The following is a 16590-nucleotide window of genomic DNA, read 5'->3' on the forward strand; positions in this document are numbered from 1 at the left end:
TCTGGCAAATCCTGTTTTCTCAGGGCCACAGACAGTAGAAGCACATAAAATATCGCAAACAACACCACTCTGAAAACAAGGGAATTCCAGACAGGAAACAATCAGGGCCAGCTAACACCTCCCAACAAAGTATTCCCATCATCAAAGTCTGGAAAATCCTGTTTTCTCAGGGCCACAGACAGTAGAAGCACATAAAATATTGCAAACAACACCACTCTGAAAACAAGGGAATTCCAGACAGGAAACAATCAGGGCCAGCTAACACCTCCCAACAAAAAATTCACTCAGGGAGGAAACAGCCAGGCTTTAAAGCTGCAAGGCCATTACATCCTAATCATTTTTCCTAATTGCAGCATTCATACTTGCCTCCAACAAACAAAAAAAACCAATTAGAAATATTGTATATTCACAACCTTTAGGAAATAATATCCCCTGATGGCGCAGCGTGTTAAAGCGCTGAGCTGCTGAACTTCTGGACCGAAAGGCCACAGGTTTGAATTGGGGGAGCGGAGAGAGCCCCCACTGTTAGCCCCAGCTTCTGCCAACCCAGAAGTTCGAAAACATGCAAATGTGAGTGCATCAATAGGTACTGCTCCGGCGGGAAGGTAACGCCGCTCCATGTAGTCATCCCACATGACCTTGGAGGAGTCTACGGACAACGCTGGCTCTTCGGCTTAGAAATGGAGATGAGCACCAACCTCCAGAGTCAGACATGACTGGACTTAATGTCTGGGAAAAACCTTTACCCTTGACCTTAACTACCACCAATTCCTCAATACTTTATTTCCCATACCACCAGACTTCGCCACAGCAACGCGTGGCCGGGCACAGCTAGTAGTATTATATATTATTATCACACCTGGTAACCTTATGTGGAGAAAAGCACATCCTGTATTAATGGATTGCCTTTAATTTCAATTGACTTAATAATAATAATAATAATAACTTTATTCTTATACCCCGCCCCATCTCCCCAAAGGGACTCGGGGGGCTTACATGGGGCCTTGCCCAACACAACAATATAACAAAAACAGCAAAATAATAAAACAAATATCCCAACAATAAAACATCAGCATCAATAAAACAGTCATAAAAACCAACATACAAAATAAAATGTTAAAAACAGGAAACGAATACACGGATCTGGGCCAAAGTGCAGAATATTTCAGAATCGGGGAGAGGTAGAGGACTTAATAGGTAGAGGACTCTTGAAATCTCTTTTCTCACTGACCTAAAAGTTGGTGGTTCGAATCCAGGTAGCGGGGGTGAGCTCCCACTGTTAGCTCCAGCTTCTGCCAACCTAGCAGTTCGAAAACATGCCAATGTGAGTAGATCAATAGGTACTGCTCTGGCGGGAAAGTCACGGTGTTCCATGCAGTCATGCTGGCCACATAACCTTGGAGGTGTTTATGGACAACGCCGGCTCTTTGGCTTAGAAATGGAGATGAGCATGAACCCCCAGTCGGACACAACTGGACTTAACGTCAGGGGAAACCTTTACCTATGTTCTTCGTGTTGTTGTCATATGTCAAATTAAAACTGGCCATTTTCTATAACAATGTTTCCATGATCAACTGGCAGAGCAGCTAGCAATAATGAACAGCAGAATATTTCAACATTCACAGGAGAGATGTATCAGCTGCTTGGGGGAAAAGCCAAGTTTTTGAAGATATATCCTCTAATGAAGAAACAACTCAGTGAGGAGAGTTAACTTTAAGTGATCACAAAATGCTGACTAAGGCTTGGAGCAGGCATGTTAGGAATGGTGGGAGTTGAAGTCCAAAAGACCTGGAGGGCCCAAGTTTGCCCATAAAATAACGGCTGTTGCTACATCTTCACATGTAAACATCCTGGCGAACTTTATGGTAAGCGGCGCCCAGAACAGTCCTGCCGGAAGTCGAGCTCTATGAGGCTCAGCATCCGGAAGAAGGGAGAGGAAAGATGGCGGCGCACAGGGGATTGAGTGTGTTACGCCGGTTGTGGCAGGTGATTGATAGACTTCGCGGGGCAGGTAGGGAGGGAGGGAGGATCCGCGTTGGATTCCTGAAAAGGGAAGATCTCTTTGTCTTGCCGCAGGCCCATTCCCAACAGCCTCAGGCCCCTTCCTCTTCCCCCTCAGCCGCTTAAGCGGCTGAGGGGGAAAAGGAAAGGGCCTGAGGCTGTTAGGAATGGTGGGAGTTGAAGTCCAAAACACCCGGAGGGCCCAAGTTGGCTCATGCCTGTAAACACAGTGGCTCATCCCTAAAGTATTTTGACTTTTTTTTGAATAGCCTTGCAGTTTCAAAGACTGGCTGCTTCCTGCCTAGGGGAATCATTTGTTGGAAGGTGATTAGCTGGCCCTGATTGTTTCTTGTCTGGAATTCTCCTGTTTCTGAGTGTTGTTCTTTACTGTCCTGGTTTTAGAGTTTTTAAATACTAGTAGCCAGATTTTGTTCATTTTCATGGTTTCCTCCTTTCTGTTGAAATTGTCCACATGCTTGTGGATTTCAATGGCTTCTCTATGTAGCTGTATGTAGGTCTTTTCAATGATAATCAAGGTGATTAATTGCAACATTCACAACTTGCCCCCAACAGACAAGAATTCTTTCTCACACCCTGGACCTTCCATATACAGTAGAGTCTCACTTATCCAAGCTAAACGGGCCGGCAGAAGCATGGATAAGCGAATATCTTGGATAATAAGGAGGGATTAAGGAAAAGCATATTAAACATCAAATTAGGGTTATGATTTTACAAATTAAGCACCAAAACATCATGTTATACAACATATTTGACAGAAATGGTAGTTCAATACACAGTAATTGTGTATTACTGTACTAAATGTTGTAATTACTGTATTTATGAATTTAGCGCCAAAAATCATGATATATTGAAAACATTTACTACAAAAATGGCTTGGATAATCCAGAGGCTTGGATAAGTGAGACTCTACTGTATATATAAATCACATTGACCTAGCTTCCAATATACCGCACAACCTCTGAGGATGCCTGCCACAGACGTGGGTGAAACATCAGGAGAGAGTGCTTGTGGAACATCGCTATACAGCTGGAAAACTCTGCAACCGTGATTCCAGCCATGAAAGCCTTTGACAACACGCTGCTCTGTGTAGTCTGACATGGTTGTTAGAGTGGTCCAGCATTTCTGTATTCTCAGATTATATGCTGTGTGCTGGTTGCTTCATGAAGTGTTCTGCTATGGCTGACTTCTCTGGTTGACTTAGTCTGCAGTGCCTTTCATGTTCCTTGATTTGTGTTTGGGCAATGCTGTGATTGGTGGTCCCTATGTAGACTTGTCCACAGCTTCATGATATATGGTAGACTCCTGCAGAGGTGAGAGGATCTTTCTCCCACCCTGGCCATTCCACAGATATATAAACCTCACTTGCCTAGTTTCCAACAGACCTCACAACCTCTGTGGATGCCTGCCATAGATGTGGGCAAAACGTCAGGAGATAATGCTTCTGGAACATGGGCATACAGCTGGGAAAACTCACAGCAACCCAGTGATTCAAGCCATGAAATCCTTCCACAACATAATGATTCACATGGATTATCAAAACTAGTGGTTGTCTTACTCACTGCCTGGCTACCTTTCATCTCTTTCTGTGCTGAAACCAATGCTTCTTCCTGTTGAAGTTTTATGTATCTTGGAGCTGTTTAAGGCACAGAAGAACTTCCAAATCAAAGAGGTTTTTAATTCGAAGCTGGATGGCCATCTGTCGGGGGTGCTTTGATTGTGTGTCCCTGCATGGCAGAATGGAGTTGGACCAGGTAGCCTTTGTGGTCTTTTTCAAGTTTGATTCTATAAGGTTATTCCATCATGTCTCCTGCAACATCACTCAGGAGCCCCTCAATACACACAGTATAATTATATATAGAAATAATAATATTGGAATGTAATAATACTAATATATATAATATTAATAATATTGTAATATATTATGTATTATATATACAGGTTACGAATATATAATATATACTGTAATACTAACAATATATTATATAACATTAAGGGTATAATGAACTGGTCGTGTATTATATATATTGTGGTATAACTGCCCTGAGTCCCCACGAGGAGATAGGGTGGGATATAAATAAAGCTGCTGTGGCTTCTTCTTATTATTATTATTACAGCCCATTTAGATCTGAATGCAAGTAGGTCACAGGATGGGATGAAGACCTGAAAGAATGGAGATGGAGGCACATAAGAGATCCAGGGAGAGTTGGATGTGAATAAAAGGCATGGAGAGAGATTGCAGAATCAAGTGAACAAATAAGTAGTCTGCAGACACACAGTGACTTTTTAAAACAATGGAATGTGTGTTTAAGACTGCACCTTGAGGCATAGTTTTATTTGATTAGATAATTCTATGAAACTGTTGTCTCTGACTAGTGATATATTCACATAGTTGCCATAATGTACCAACTCTAACATTCTTGTTTTTCTAGGGGCAAGACAATTTCCTTGTAAAAAGCAGCATGCCACTAAAGCAACACAACTTTCTACAGTAAGTTTACTGCTTACAGCCAAGTTTTTAACAGTGAGTCAGTGCACTTCTACTTAATAGTACATTCCTCAGTGGAATTTATTCCCTCTTTTGTGTTGTGTGGAATTACATCCTCACACTCATGTTCATATATTACTGAAATAATCTTTCTTGCTCCCTTTTCAGAAACAATCACCTGATGTGGTTTCAGTTTTCAGGAGCCCATACTGAAATTCAGCAGCCTAAGGAGAACACACTGGTAAGTTTGAACTTTTTGTATGTGGCCATTAACTATGAACATTGACAGAAAATGCTACATTGTTCTGAGATACTTGTCTGGATGTGTTTAATTTTTTTATTATAATGGTGTTTCTGCATTTATAATTTGAAATAATTAATATTTAAATATTAATATCTATTCAGAATGTTGCCTTAGAATATGTATATTTATTTGCTTATCTACCATTACTTATACATGTAGGTTTCTACTTCAGATGAGCCGGATACACTATATAAGAGACTGGCTGTTCTTGTTAAAGGCCACGACAAAGCTGTGTTGGATAGTTATGAATATTTTATGGTGCTTGCCGCTAAAGAACTTGGACTCTCAATTGAAAAAGTGTATGTATTACTTACTTTTGTAGTTGTCCAGTTTTTCAAAATTTCCTTTTTTTGAAAAAGCTTACCTGACCTGTGGTTAAATTGCAACATACATTTAGCTTTTCAATCCTAGTAATTCATTTGACTTGAATTTTCTTTATTCCACTGGTGGATTAATGGAGAAAAGGGTAGCCACAGCAGCAAGAAAATGGCCTGGGACACCAGTGGCAAGTAAAAGAAGAAAAATAGCCTGTACCATGGGCAGTTGTCAGTGGTAGACCTAGTGGTAGACCATGGACCCATGCTAGTTTGGGAGCTATTTGTTAATCTTTACTCCAGGAAATTAAATAACTAATGTAGCCTGTGGGTACAAATATAGTACTGACTCCTGGTCCACTCTGCCATGAAAAGCCATATCCAATTGTAAACTTGGTGTTTATATTCTTCCCTATATACAGTAGAGTCTCACTTATCCAAGCTAAACGGGCCAGCAGAAGCTTGGATAAGCGAATATCTTGGATAATAAGGAGGGATTCAGGAAAAGCCTATTAAACATCAAATTAGGTTATGATTTTACAAATTAAGCACCAAAACATCATGTTATACAATAAAATTGACATAAAAATTAGTTCAATACGCAGTAAAGTTATGTTGTAATTACTGTATTTACGAATTTAGCACCAAAATGTCATGTTATATTGAAAACATTGACTACAAAAATGGCTTGGATTATCCAGAGGCTTGGATAAGCGAGGCTTGGATAAGTGAGACTCTACTGTAATTAAGTCTCAGGGAAGAATAGCTAAATAGGCTGTCAAAATTCAAAACACAGCTGAAGTCCCAACTCTTCTGGCAGACCTGTTCTGTCAATTTTAACTTGTGAGTTTTAACCTGCAGGATGAATTTAAATTTGTATTTTATCTGTGTATATTTTTTATGTTTTGTTTTAACTTGGTGCTACCTATCAGTTGCTTCTCTCCCATGTCCTCACATAGTATATTAACTTCACATGGAACAGAGGAGTGCCATTCCAGCAGACCTTAGTCTTTGTGCAGGCATACAAGAAAAGGCATTCCTTTGATGTCCCAAGCCTTTTGGGGCCCTTGTTTTCATAATTACCCTGAAAGGGTATTTAAGGTTTTTTTTTTTTGCAATCAGTGTAAATTTTCATAAGAATTTCAGTACATCATATAATGCCATTCTCATGATATTACAGATAGCACTTTAAATGTGTTTTCCGATTTCTCTTTTGAATTGTGAATGAAAGTTCTTTATGCCAGCTAAAATACAGCTGCTGACTATAGATTTTCCCTTGATGTAGGATTTGTTACTCTCAACCTTGAGTAAGATATGTTGGAACTCAGATTTGTAATCTGATAAACAAAATAGCAATCACACTTGGAGCCCCCTGCCCTGTTTCATTATTAATAATGAAAGCTACCAGATGGGTTCATTTCTAGAAATAAATAACGTACAAAGACACATTTTTCAATTAAAAACATTTTCTCTTTTAGAGAAGAACCTCGGAAAAAAATAGAGCGATTCACCCTTCTGAAATCAGTGCATATTTATAAGAAGCACAGAGTTCAGTATGAAATGAGGACACATTATCGATATGTGGAGGTGAGTGAGAAGTTGTACGTTCAATTCAGATGTGTGCATGTCAGGATCAAAAAACCTTCTGATCGCTGCATCCAGTGTTGAGGAACTGTATTATCTTATGGACAATCTAGCAACTAGATCCACCATTTTTTACCATGCTGGTGGGAATGGTTTTCTAGCTCTTAGTTTTAGAATGAGGCACTCTCCTTTTATCTGTACATGTGAATGAATGTATGTACACATGTTCTGTTCTATCTAAAATACCAAACTGGCTAAGAGCCATATTCAGCCCACTAATTTCCTCTAGTAGGGCCAGCGTGGTTTTGAGCCTTTCCACACAGCCGTATAACCCAGAAGATCAAGGCAGAAAATCCCACAATATCTGCTTTGAATTGGGTTATCTGAGTCCACACTGCCACGTATTCCTTCAAAGCAGATATTGTGGGATTTTCTGCCTTGATATTCTGAGATATAGGGTTGTGTGGAAGGGTTTGAGCTTAGACTACAACTCTTGAAAGCAGGATTAGAATCCCTTCTCAGCCATGAAACCCTCCAGGTGGGCAAGTAATATAACAATAACTACTACAACAAATTTATTCATATACCCCGCCGCCATTTCCCCCAAGGGACTCGGGGCAACTTACATATAGGACAGAAGGTCCAACAGACATAAAAGCAAACAGCAAACAATCAATTAAAACAAAGCTATCGCTAAAATGAAATAAAATCATTAAAAATCCAACAATCTGCATTGAGGCTATATCAGACCATGTTCAACAAGAACCAATGGCCATAATTACAAAATGGGCATGACCAGGCTATAAAAGGGTTGGGCATGGGATAGTGCAAAAGTAACACTTGTTCAGCATTAGAAGAATGAAAAACAGATCTTTTCTGAAAAAATCGTTCCAAGAAACCCCTGTGAAAAGGTCGCCATAGGTTGGAAATTACTTGAATGCACACAACAACAGCAAAGTATTACTGCGTATTTGTGGACAAGTCTCAAACTGTTAGACAGAAAATCAACCCAAAAAACTTGGGGCTATGTATCTGTCAAAGAGGAGTCATTCCTTTCACAGTAGAATGATGAAAGACAAGAGCTCCATCCATCCCAGGGGAACCTAAAAGAAGAACCAGTCCCTTCAACTCTCTCCTCAGAGGCACTTCTGCCCTTTTTGAATGCATAGGCAAGAAAATGGCAGCAGTGGCTCTTTTAGGTTTCCCCAGGATGGATAGCTTTTAGCCACTTTGCTCACAGAAGGGGATGATTCCTTTTTTGGCTTAAAGTAAATACTATATGTTGACTTTTATCCGTAAAGAAACTTCATTGAGTACAGTTGGGAAATGACTTTTTGAATGCCTGTGTGGGAAAATAGCCAAGAGCCTTCAAGTTATGCATAATTTATATCAAAATTTATAGTTTTGGCCAGAAAACCTACCCATGAGTTCAACTTATATATGAGTATGTACAGTACTATTTCTTGAATAACTGGATAAAAACAAAGCAGGATTGCACAAACTGCAGTAAACTCCTTGGTAAATCAGATATGATTCATATCTCTTACAGTGGTTATCACATGCTTTAGATTGTCTTACTTGGCATTCTTTAATTATTACATGAAAACTAAAACATATTTGTTCTTTCAGTTAAAGCATTTAACTGGCAGCACAGTCAATGTTTATTTGGAATACATTCAACGAAATTTACCTGAAGGAGTCGCCATGGAAATAAAAAAGGTAATTAATATGTCTTTAAGTTTGCAGTATGAAAATGTGACATACTATTACCTCTTGTTTTAATTATACATCAAAGGATTTCTTACTTTACTGTCAAAATCTTCCATGATAGAAAATCTCATCCATGTGTTGGACTTTAAGTATATAATTCGTATTAAATATTAATAATTAATTGCAGTAGAATTAGAGAGCCTATGAACTGACATATATTTCCATTTGTTTTTAGACCAGATTAGAAAGACTTCCTGAACATATTCAGACACCTGTTTGGGATACACTGCCTGAAGTAGAAGAAACAGCAGCTAAATCATGAAACCGACTCCCCCCACCCCACCACACACATTTTACATGAAAGAGTAAAAGAATGTAACAGTTTTGTTATGAGCATGCCTTACTAATTTCAGCAATGACCCGTGCTGCATTGGTTTTAAGGAACCTGCTTTATTGATCACACAGCTGTAATTAGAATTCTCTTCAGAAGACATGGACGAGAGTAGGTATTTGACAAAACTGTCCTATATACATCTGTGTCATTTGTGTAAACAGGTAAAACTGAAATGTACACGAAGGAAATATTTTATAAATTATTCTACCAAAACTGTATGGTGCCTAAAGTTCATGTTATTTCCTTTACAAGATTTCAGTAATCTAAGACTAATGATATTATTTGCTGAAGCTTTTCTACTGAATTCTGACAAAAGTGTTACCAAAATATTTGTTTATGTGGGATTATATAATACGGTTCACAGTATTCCGTAAATGGTAATTTTGCATGTTTAAAAATTTGGGATAATAACAGACAGCCGCAAGTTGGTTAAGTGGTGCATGGCTACATCAGTAGTTCTAATGCATGTGTTTTCTTTGACTTCCCTCCACATCTAAGAGGAGTTACTGTCTTCAGTGCTCTTAATACACACTCTTATTTACAGCCCAAAAAGCCAGTTTATAGATTGGCAGAATAGGACACAACCAAACCTGAAGCAACTTCCTCTTAACTTTTAGATGATTCTAAGAATATGTGTCTGCTATAAAACATTTTGAACCGTTCTTGGTACAAGAAAGGGTAGGATAATATGGGGTATATTTTAATGGCTGAAAGATTTGACAGAGAAAAGTAGGTCTGGCTTACATCCTCTGTAGATGTTCTCCGATTCTTTTATTTCAGTGACATATACTTCTGTGCAGAGTACTCTTGATTGCACTGTTATTTGCTTTTATTATCAATTGACATTAACTGAGTAGTATGGAGGTGTACGATTATAATTTACACACCACCATTTAGGTATAAATATTTCAGAGGCAGTTTGTATGGAACCACAGTAAGTAGGTTCTCTAGAATAGATGGGTTGGAAGGGAGAGAATAAAATAGGATAGCTACCCCAATCCTTCTTTGCCTGCCTCAATTTCTACTGTTTATAGTGAGATGCTTTTTATTCTGCTTCAATACTAGTGAATACTTGTTTTGAGAGTGGTGTTAAGACAATTAGTCAATGTATGCCACAAATAGGTTAACTTGAAACCTAACATCTTCACTTTCCTCAAAGTGAAGGGAAGATTTTTGCAGGATATTTTACTTTCCCACCAATTCAAGATCAAATGGGAGTGCAAATACCAATAATGTCAGCTATTCTTAAAGAATTGGGGTTAAGAACTTGGCACTGTGAAATGACCAAGCTGTTGGCACAGTAATCTTAAGCTGATTTTTCTTTCTAAGCTGTTCAGTTTTTCCTTCTGAAGAGGAAGTGCAAGACGACGCTGTGCCAATGTGCTTCTCTTAATTAGATCACTTCTGTAGATACTAATCTCCCACGCAAAGTTTGCTAATAACCTCAGGGTGCTTAAAAACAGCCAGAATCCTGTGGAAATATTATTAGTCAGGGCACCAACCAATCTGTTTCTCTAAAATTTTAAGTATTCGACTCCTGTATTTTTCTCCAAGTTCCATTTTTTCATGATAGTCCTGTAAATATAATGTTGCTATTCCCATTTTACAGGAAGTCAGTAATCCAAAGCACCATATTCCTTTGTCAGGCAGCTTTGTCAGGTTATTCTTCCTAATGTTTAAGTGGCATCTCTTTTCCTGTAATTCAAATCCATTTCTTCTTTCCTAGTCTCAAGCAGCAGAAAGCAAACTTCCCCCCTCTTCAATATGACATCTTTTCAAATATTTAACCATGGCTATTATGTCCCCTTTCAGACTTTGTCCAAACGCCCTAAGCTGCTCTTCACAGGGCTTAGCTTCCAAACCTCTGATCATTTTAAGTTTGGTTGGTCAACCAATTACAAATCCACCTAATAGTAGTACTGCCTAGTCCACATTTTGCTAGCTTGTTTGCATGAATATCATGGAGAACTTCATCAAAAGCCCCATTGGAATCTAGGTATACTACATCCACAGCATTCCATCATCTATCATGATTGTAATATTATGAAAAATGAGAGGCAATTTATTTCATTTCTATCCCGCCTTTCTCATCCCAAGGGACTCAAAAGACAGCTTTAATTCTGTTTAACAAGATTTTTCCCCTATTATCAATGTCAGGCTGATTGAGTTTGGGTCCTCTTTTCTCCCTTTTTGAAAATGGGGACATTTGCCTTTCTCCAGTTTGCTGGATCTGTTCCTGTTTTCCAGGAATTCTCAAATAATGCCTCTTAATATGTCACTTTTCAGAGACTCCCATCCACCCAATTCCTTTCTCTTTTAATATTCCTTATTCTGGGATCATAGTTTTTAAACAAGTTTATTTAAGAAAGCTGATTTCAATAAACTTGTTTAAAAAACTGAGTATGATCCCAGGATAAGGAATACTAAAAGAGAAAGGAGTTGGGTGGACGGGAGTCTCTGAAAAGTGACATATTAAGAGGCATTATTTGAGAATTTGACTTTCAACAAATACCAGATTAGTTGAAGTTTCCCATTACTGTTGCCGTCAACATACCAAATGTGAAAAGCTGGCTCTATCTCTTTCCTGTCGGAATATGTGATGATCTGTTCCAGGGAGGGATCATACAAGTCCCCAGTCTAGTCTGTAGCTGACCCCTACAGTGACAACTTTTTGTCCCTCCTAATGTTTAGCCAGATACTCTCAGCCTGGCTTTGGATTTAGGTCATATGTAAACATCCTTGATATCTTGTCTGTTGCCTGGAAACTTCTCTTCAGAAAAGGAATAAATTCCTTTGTGTATGCTGTTTCACAGCAATCAGAATAAGGTTGCTAGGATACACAAAAGTTGCAGTCATAAAAGACAAATTCCATTCTGATGGAATACACACAAAAATGTTTTTTTACAGGAACTGTTCATTGCATCCTGCTGGAAAGTGAAGATCAAGTACTTCAATGGCCTTGCTGAAACTGTTGGCACAAGATAAAATACACAAAGAAAAACGGTGATTAAAACACGATCCATCGATTTCTTGACTGGTGCTCCAAACCATGGAGTGATTTTATACTGACAGAGCATATGCAACACTCATGACATTTCAGCAACAATATCAACAGCAGGATAAGGTAGATTTAAGCACAGATTCTGTTTGAAAGTACTCCTTTTATCACAATGAAACACCTGCAACAACCTGTTGGAGAAAACAGGACAAAGCAGTACTTTCTCCTCCATGTTTAAGAAACTGGTGCTGGGTGTACTTAGTGAGGAAAAAAATATTTAGTCACATACCAATTGTACAAGTTCTCCCACTTAAAATGATGAGAGAGGTCTGTAATTGACATCAACTATGAGAGACAACATAATAAAACACATCCAGAAAATCACATTGTCTGATTTTTCACGAATCTGTTTTCAAATTATGGTGGAAAATAAGTATTTGGTCACCTACAAGCAAGCAGGATTTCTGGGTCTCACAGACCTGTAACTTCTTCTTTAAGAGGCCCCTCTGTCCTCCACTCATTACCTGTAGTAATGGCACCTATTTGAACAGTATAAAAGACACCTGCCCACAATCTCAAGCAGTCACACTCCAAACTCCACTATGGTGAAGACCAAAGAGCCCTGCACCAGACTGGGAAGACTGAATCTGCAATGGGAAAGCAGCTTGGTGTGAAGAAATCAACTGTGGGAGCAATAATTAGAAAATGGAAGAGCTACAAGACCACTGATAATCTCCCTCGATCTGGGGCTCCACACTAGATCTCACCCCGTGGGGGTCAAAATGATCACAAGAATGGTGAGCAAAAATCCCAGCACCACATGGGGGAATTTAATGAATGACCTGCAGAGAGCTGGGACCAACGTAACAAAGGCTACCATCAGTAACACACTACGCTGCCAAAAATACTCCCCCATCCCCACTGTATACATTGAAACTATATTTGTTGTTTCAGTGGCCTATACATGTATTCAATATACATTGACTCTGAATAACACACAGTCACCGTTTATACTTTTAAAAACTTTTCATTTATTGATACAAAGCTTTCTCTCCATCAAGGCAAGGTTATCTTGGAATAGCATTTATTACAACCAAAAATAGTTGGTGAAATTAGGAGGTGTAAAGGCACAAAAAAAACCCTGGAAGATTTTACAATGTCTGTATATTTTAATAACCAAAACAGGACTGCTGTGTATACTACATGCTTAAGATAAATGGGATATGGCAAATCATCTTCACGTTTTGTTTTTGTTAACCGAATCCATCACATGATGATGGATTCAATGGACCTTCATCCAACAGTGAGACAAAATGTAACTTCCTCATTGTGGCTAAAATAAATATACATCTCCACTAACTTCGCTTTCAGGTCTAGTGCATAAAGTAAAAGGAACATGCTGTCCCCATCGGGATGGTGGGTACATCTATTCATACTGCCCATTTTCTGATCTAAATATTCTATTTTTCTGCCTGATCAGCCACGAGCAGGGGCTATTTTTTATTTTTTAAATTGACGGGTGCTCACCCCGCCACGGGCTGGCCTCAAACTCATGACCTCATGGTCAGAGTGATTTATTGCAGCAGGTTGCTCATCAGCCTGCACCACAGCCCGGCATTGCCAAGAGCAGCAATTATAATAAAAATTCCTCGAGAGACATTAAAGTGCCAAAAAGGGGTTGGAAACCATTTGGATGTTTCTACAGCATAACGTCAGTTGGTTCAAGAAGAATTTTCATGGTTTGACATATTACTGTTTTTCCATAGTACAAAACTGATATTATCCTCTTTTTAGTGAATGGAAGTTTGATAGTGCCTCAAGGGAGAAGAATTATTGTTAGCACAGCCATATTTACCTATGTATGCCTGTAAAGTATGCATAGCTTGAAGACTAATTCATTTGAACCTTGTAGCTAGCCATTGCAGCTCTGTCCAGAGTAGTTGAAGGCTATTCAACCATTATCTTTTTCTGCAGAAATCTCACACTTTCTCACTGGCACATTACAGATAATCATGTACTGAAGATCAGTTCAATCTATGAGTTAAAGCAATGCCTGTCAGGTCATAACTCCTTTCTTAACAACATTAGACATATGCAACTGCATATACAGTAGAGTCTCGTTTATCAAACATAAATGGACCAGCAGAATGTCGGATAAATGAAAATGTGGGGGCTTCTGGGAGTTGAAGTCCATATCTTTATCCTGGCAGAGATCAGTGGTGAGTGAGTTCTCCTTCTGTTTGGTTTTCCAGACACAAAAAGGGAACTCACTCACCACTGAGGGAAGAAAGAGCAACAAAGAAGGAATTGTAATGAAAAGGTAGATAGTACACTTACACAAATACTCAAGACAACTGCCCAACTTCATTCTTTTCTTTTCTCTTACCATATTTCCTATAAACTCCCACGTAGCCACAGCCCCTTCTTCCAACTCGGACTGAACCATTGCTGCATTTGGGGGGGGGGGGGAGGCAGAACCATTATGATCTGGCTCCTCATTCGGAGTCCGCAAAGTTGTACTGGCCAAAATGGGGAAGAAAGACATGGCTTCTAAAGGGTAAATGCTGGAGGAAAAGGCGGTGGGGGACATTGGGTAAGAGTATCGGATAAGACGGAAAGTCAGATAAGCGAAGGTTGGATAAGTGAGACTCTACTGTATGTGCAAACTATTTGTACAACATGGTACTATTCAAAATATTCTCCATTTGCAGCACCTTTGAAGTAATCCATTAAATCCACTTTGGAAAAAATATTTCTGGTAATACCTAATGTCATGTCTGACAGTATCTCCCACTTCCTCTACATCACTGAAGCACTTTCCTTGAAGGTTTTCCTTCATCTGACAATCTGAGGGTGCCAGATCAAGACTGTACAATGGATGTAACATGCAAGGATGCCAAACAAATGTGGAGTCATATATTGGTGTACTGTAACTGGATTGCATTCACCTGATTCTCTGATCTTTTTTTGTGCGTGAATTCTAGAAGTTTCCAGACTGATGCAATGTAATGGCTGGTATTATTTTGCCAAGCCCGAAAAAATCAAGCAAAATCAACCCTCCTGTCATCCCAGAAGAAACTCATTTATAATATTCCGATCTTAGTGCTGGCTTTGGAATATTTTTTGGTCTAATATTGTTTTTTTAAAGTATTTTCTGAGCATGGCCTCTTTCTAGTCTTGCTTTCTTCCTGGGACCCCCCCACCCCCAACCCAGGATATTCCAAGGGGGGCCCAGGCGAAAACTGGTTTTTTGTTTTGTTTTGTTTTTTACAAACAAAACATTTTCACAGCTACCCTTCCACTAGGTATCACTCTGTGGGCTGATTCTTGGTTTCTGGGTCGCACAGGTTTGCCTAGGTTTCATCACCAATGCAGTGCTCCATACCCTGTTGTAGACATGCAGGGGTATGTAGCTGTATGTCTCACTTTTGCTAATAAAGGAGTTATGATCTGAAAGACAGATTTTGTATGTTCAAGTGTTACTTGACTTCTTCATAATTATGTCTTGCTGTGGATTCTGGAAAAAGCGAGAAGACCTTTGCTTATACAATCTGGCCTTTCGGGCTCCTCACACTCATCTCTGTTTCACGCCAAAACTAGTTCTCAGGGTCTGTGGATATTTGGAACAGCAGCAAGATGGGAAAGTCAAAAGAATCTGGTGGGTCTGCTTTGTGTAAGAAGAAGCACTTTTCCACTCATGCAAGTCACCTATAGCTTGAAGTCAAATTGTGTATCTTCCAGTAACAGAAAAAAGTAGGTTCAGATACAATTAGTTCAAAAAGGATATTTATCACAGTGTTCTGTGCTGTTTTTGTTCATGCAGTGCCACTAATGAAGTGAGTTTGATTTGTAACCAAGCCTTGTGACAGTCAAACACATGCTTTCTTTACCCAATTTTAGTGTGTTTTGCAGAGTAATTTCTAGACCTGGACACACTGCATCTTTTCTAATTGGTTGGGTTCTGCAGAAGGCAACTGGGAGCCTTGGTATGTAATGACGAGTGTGAAAAATATCAATACTATGTGTGCATATACTAAGAACATGAAGAGAAGTCAGATGAATGTACACTTTGCATAAAGATAAAAATTGAGTGGAAAAGGTTTTAAATACTCTCTCACCTCAAATAATGCCTTGATGAAAGCTCTCCCAAAGGTCTGCATGCCATCTCCCACTGGCCTCAAAGGGTGACTATGTTACCCTTCAGAAGATAACAACAGCATCATTCTTTCACCATTGGATATATTTAGATAAATGAATTAACTAATTTAACCTTTTAAAAAAGGTACTTTTGCATTACGCTCACAAACACTGTAAATAAAAGATGGTTGTAGAATAGACTGTTAAACCAACAGACCTGTATTAAATCTATTCCAATGTCATTTATACACTGTGGGTAAGGATTAAGCAACACTGCAATACAGCTGGATTGCTCCTTCAAGCTTCCCTGCCATAGCCCTAAGGTCACCACTAGCTGCTATTAATAACAGCTAAAGGTCCATCATTCCCATTTTCACCCTACAGTTTGTTTTAAAAAAGATTAGTTTTCTTCTGAAAAATAAATATGAGGTTTAACTATTTCCCTTTGCAATTAAAGACACGAAGGAGCAAAACAAAAGATACTAATGCAAGGTCTGGTTGTTACTATTTTTACTAAGCTATGGTTAATACATGTGGTTCAGTTTTCATTTAACGGGAAGCCATGTGCTTTCATACCTCAATTTATAGCTTTTCTTCATTTTATTTTGCTTTGCTTGCAGACTTTGGACCCAATGCTCACGT

General features: G+C 38.9%; 1 protein-coding gene across 2 annotated transcripts; it reads left to right on the forward strand.

Annotated features, from left to right (window-relative positions):
- Positions 1–1866: 1866 nt before the first annotated feature.
- mrps10 (mitochondrial ribosomal protein S10) lies at positions 1867–9029 on the forward strand. Of its 2 annotated transcripts, none has more exons than XM_003215969.4 (7): positions 1867–1986; positions 4452–4510; positions 4676–4748; positions 4971–5110; positions 6604–6712; positions 8339–8428; positions 8655–9029. In XM_003215969.4, exons 1-7 carry the CDS (start codon positions 1942–1944, stop codon positions 8739–8741), a joined length of 603 nt encoding a protein of 200 aa, XP_003216017.1. In that variant the 5' UTR covers positions 1867–1941; the 3' UTR covers positions 8742–9029. The 2 variants fall into 2 exon arrangements, with proteins under 2 accessions (XP_003216017.1, XP_062827738.1); XM_062971668.1 differs by lacking the exon at positions 1867–1986 and adding an exon at positions 2211–3773.
- Positions 9030–16590: the final 7561 nt, after the last annotated feature.

Source organism: Anolis carolinensis, chromosome 1 (genome assembly GCF_035594765.1).
Source record: "Anolis carolinensis isolate JA03-04 chromosome 1, rAnoCar3.1.pri, whole genome shotgun sequence".
In the NCBI taxonomy this organism is placed as follows: Eukaryota; Metazoa; Chordata; class Lepidosauria; order Squamata; family Dactyloidae; genus Anolis; species Anolis carolinensis.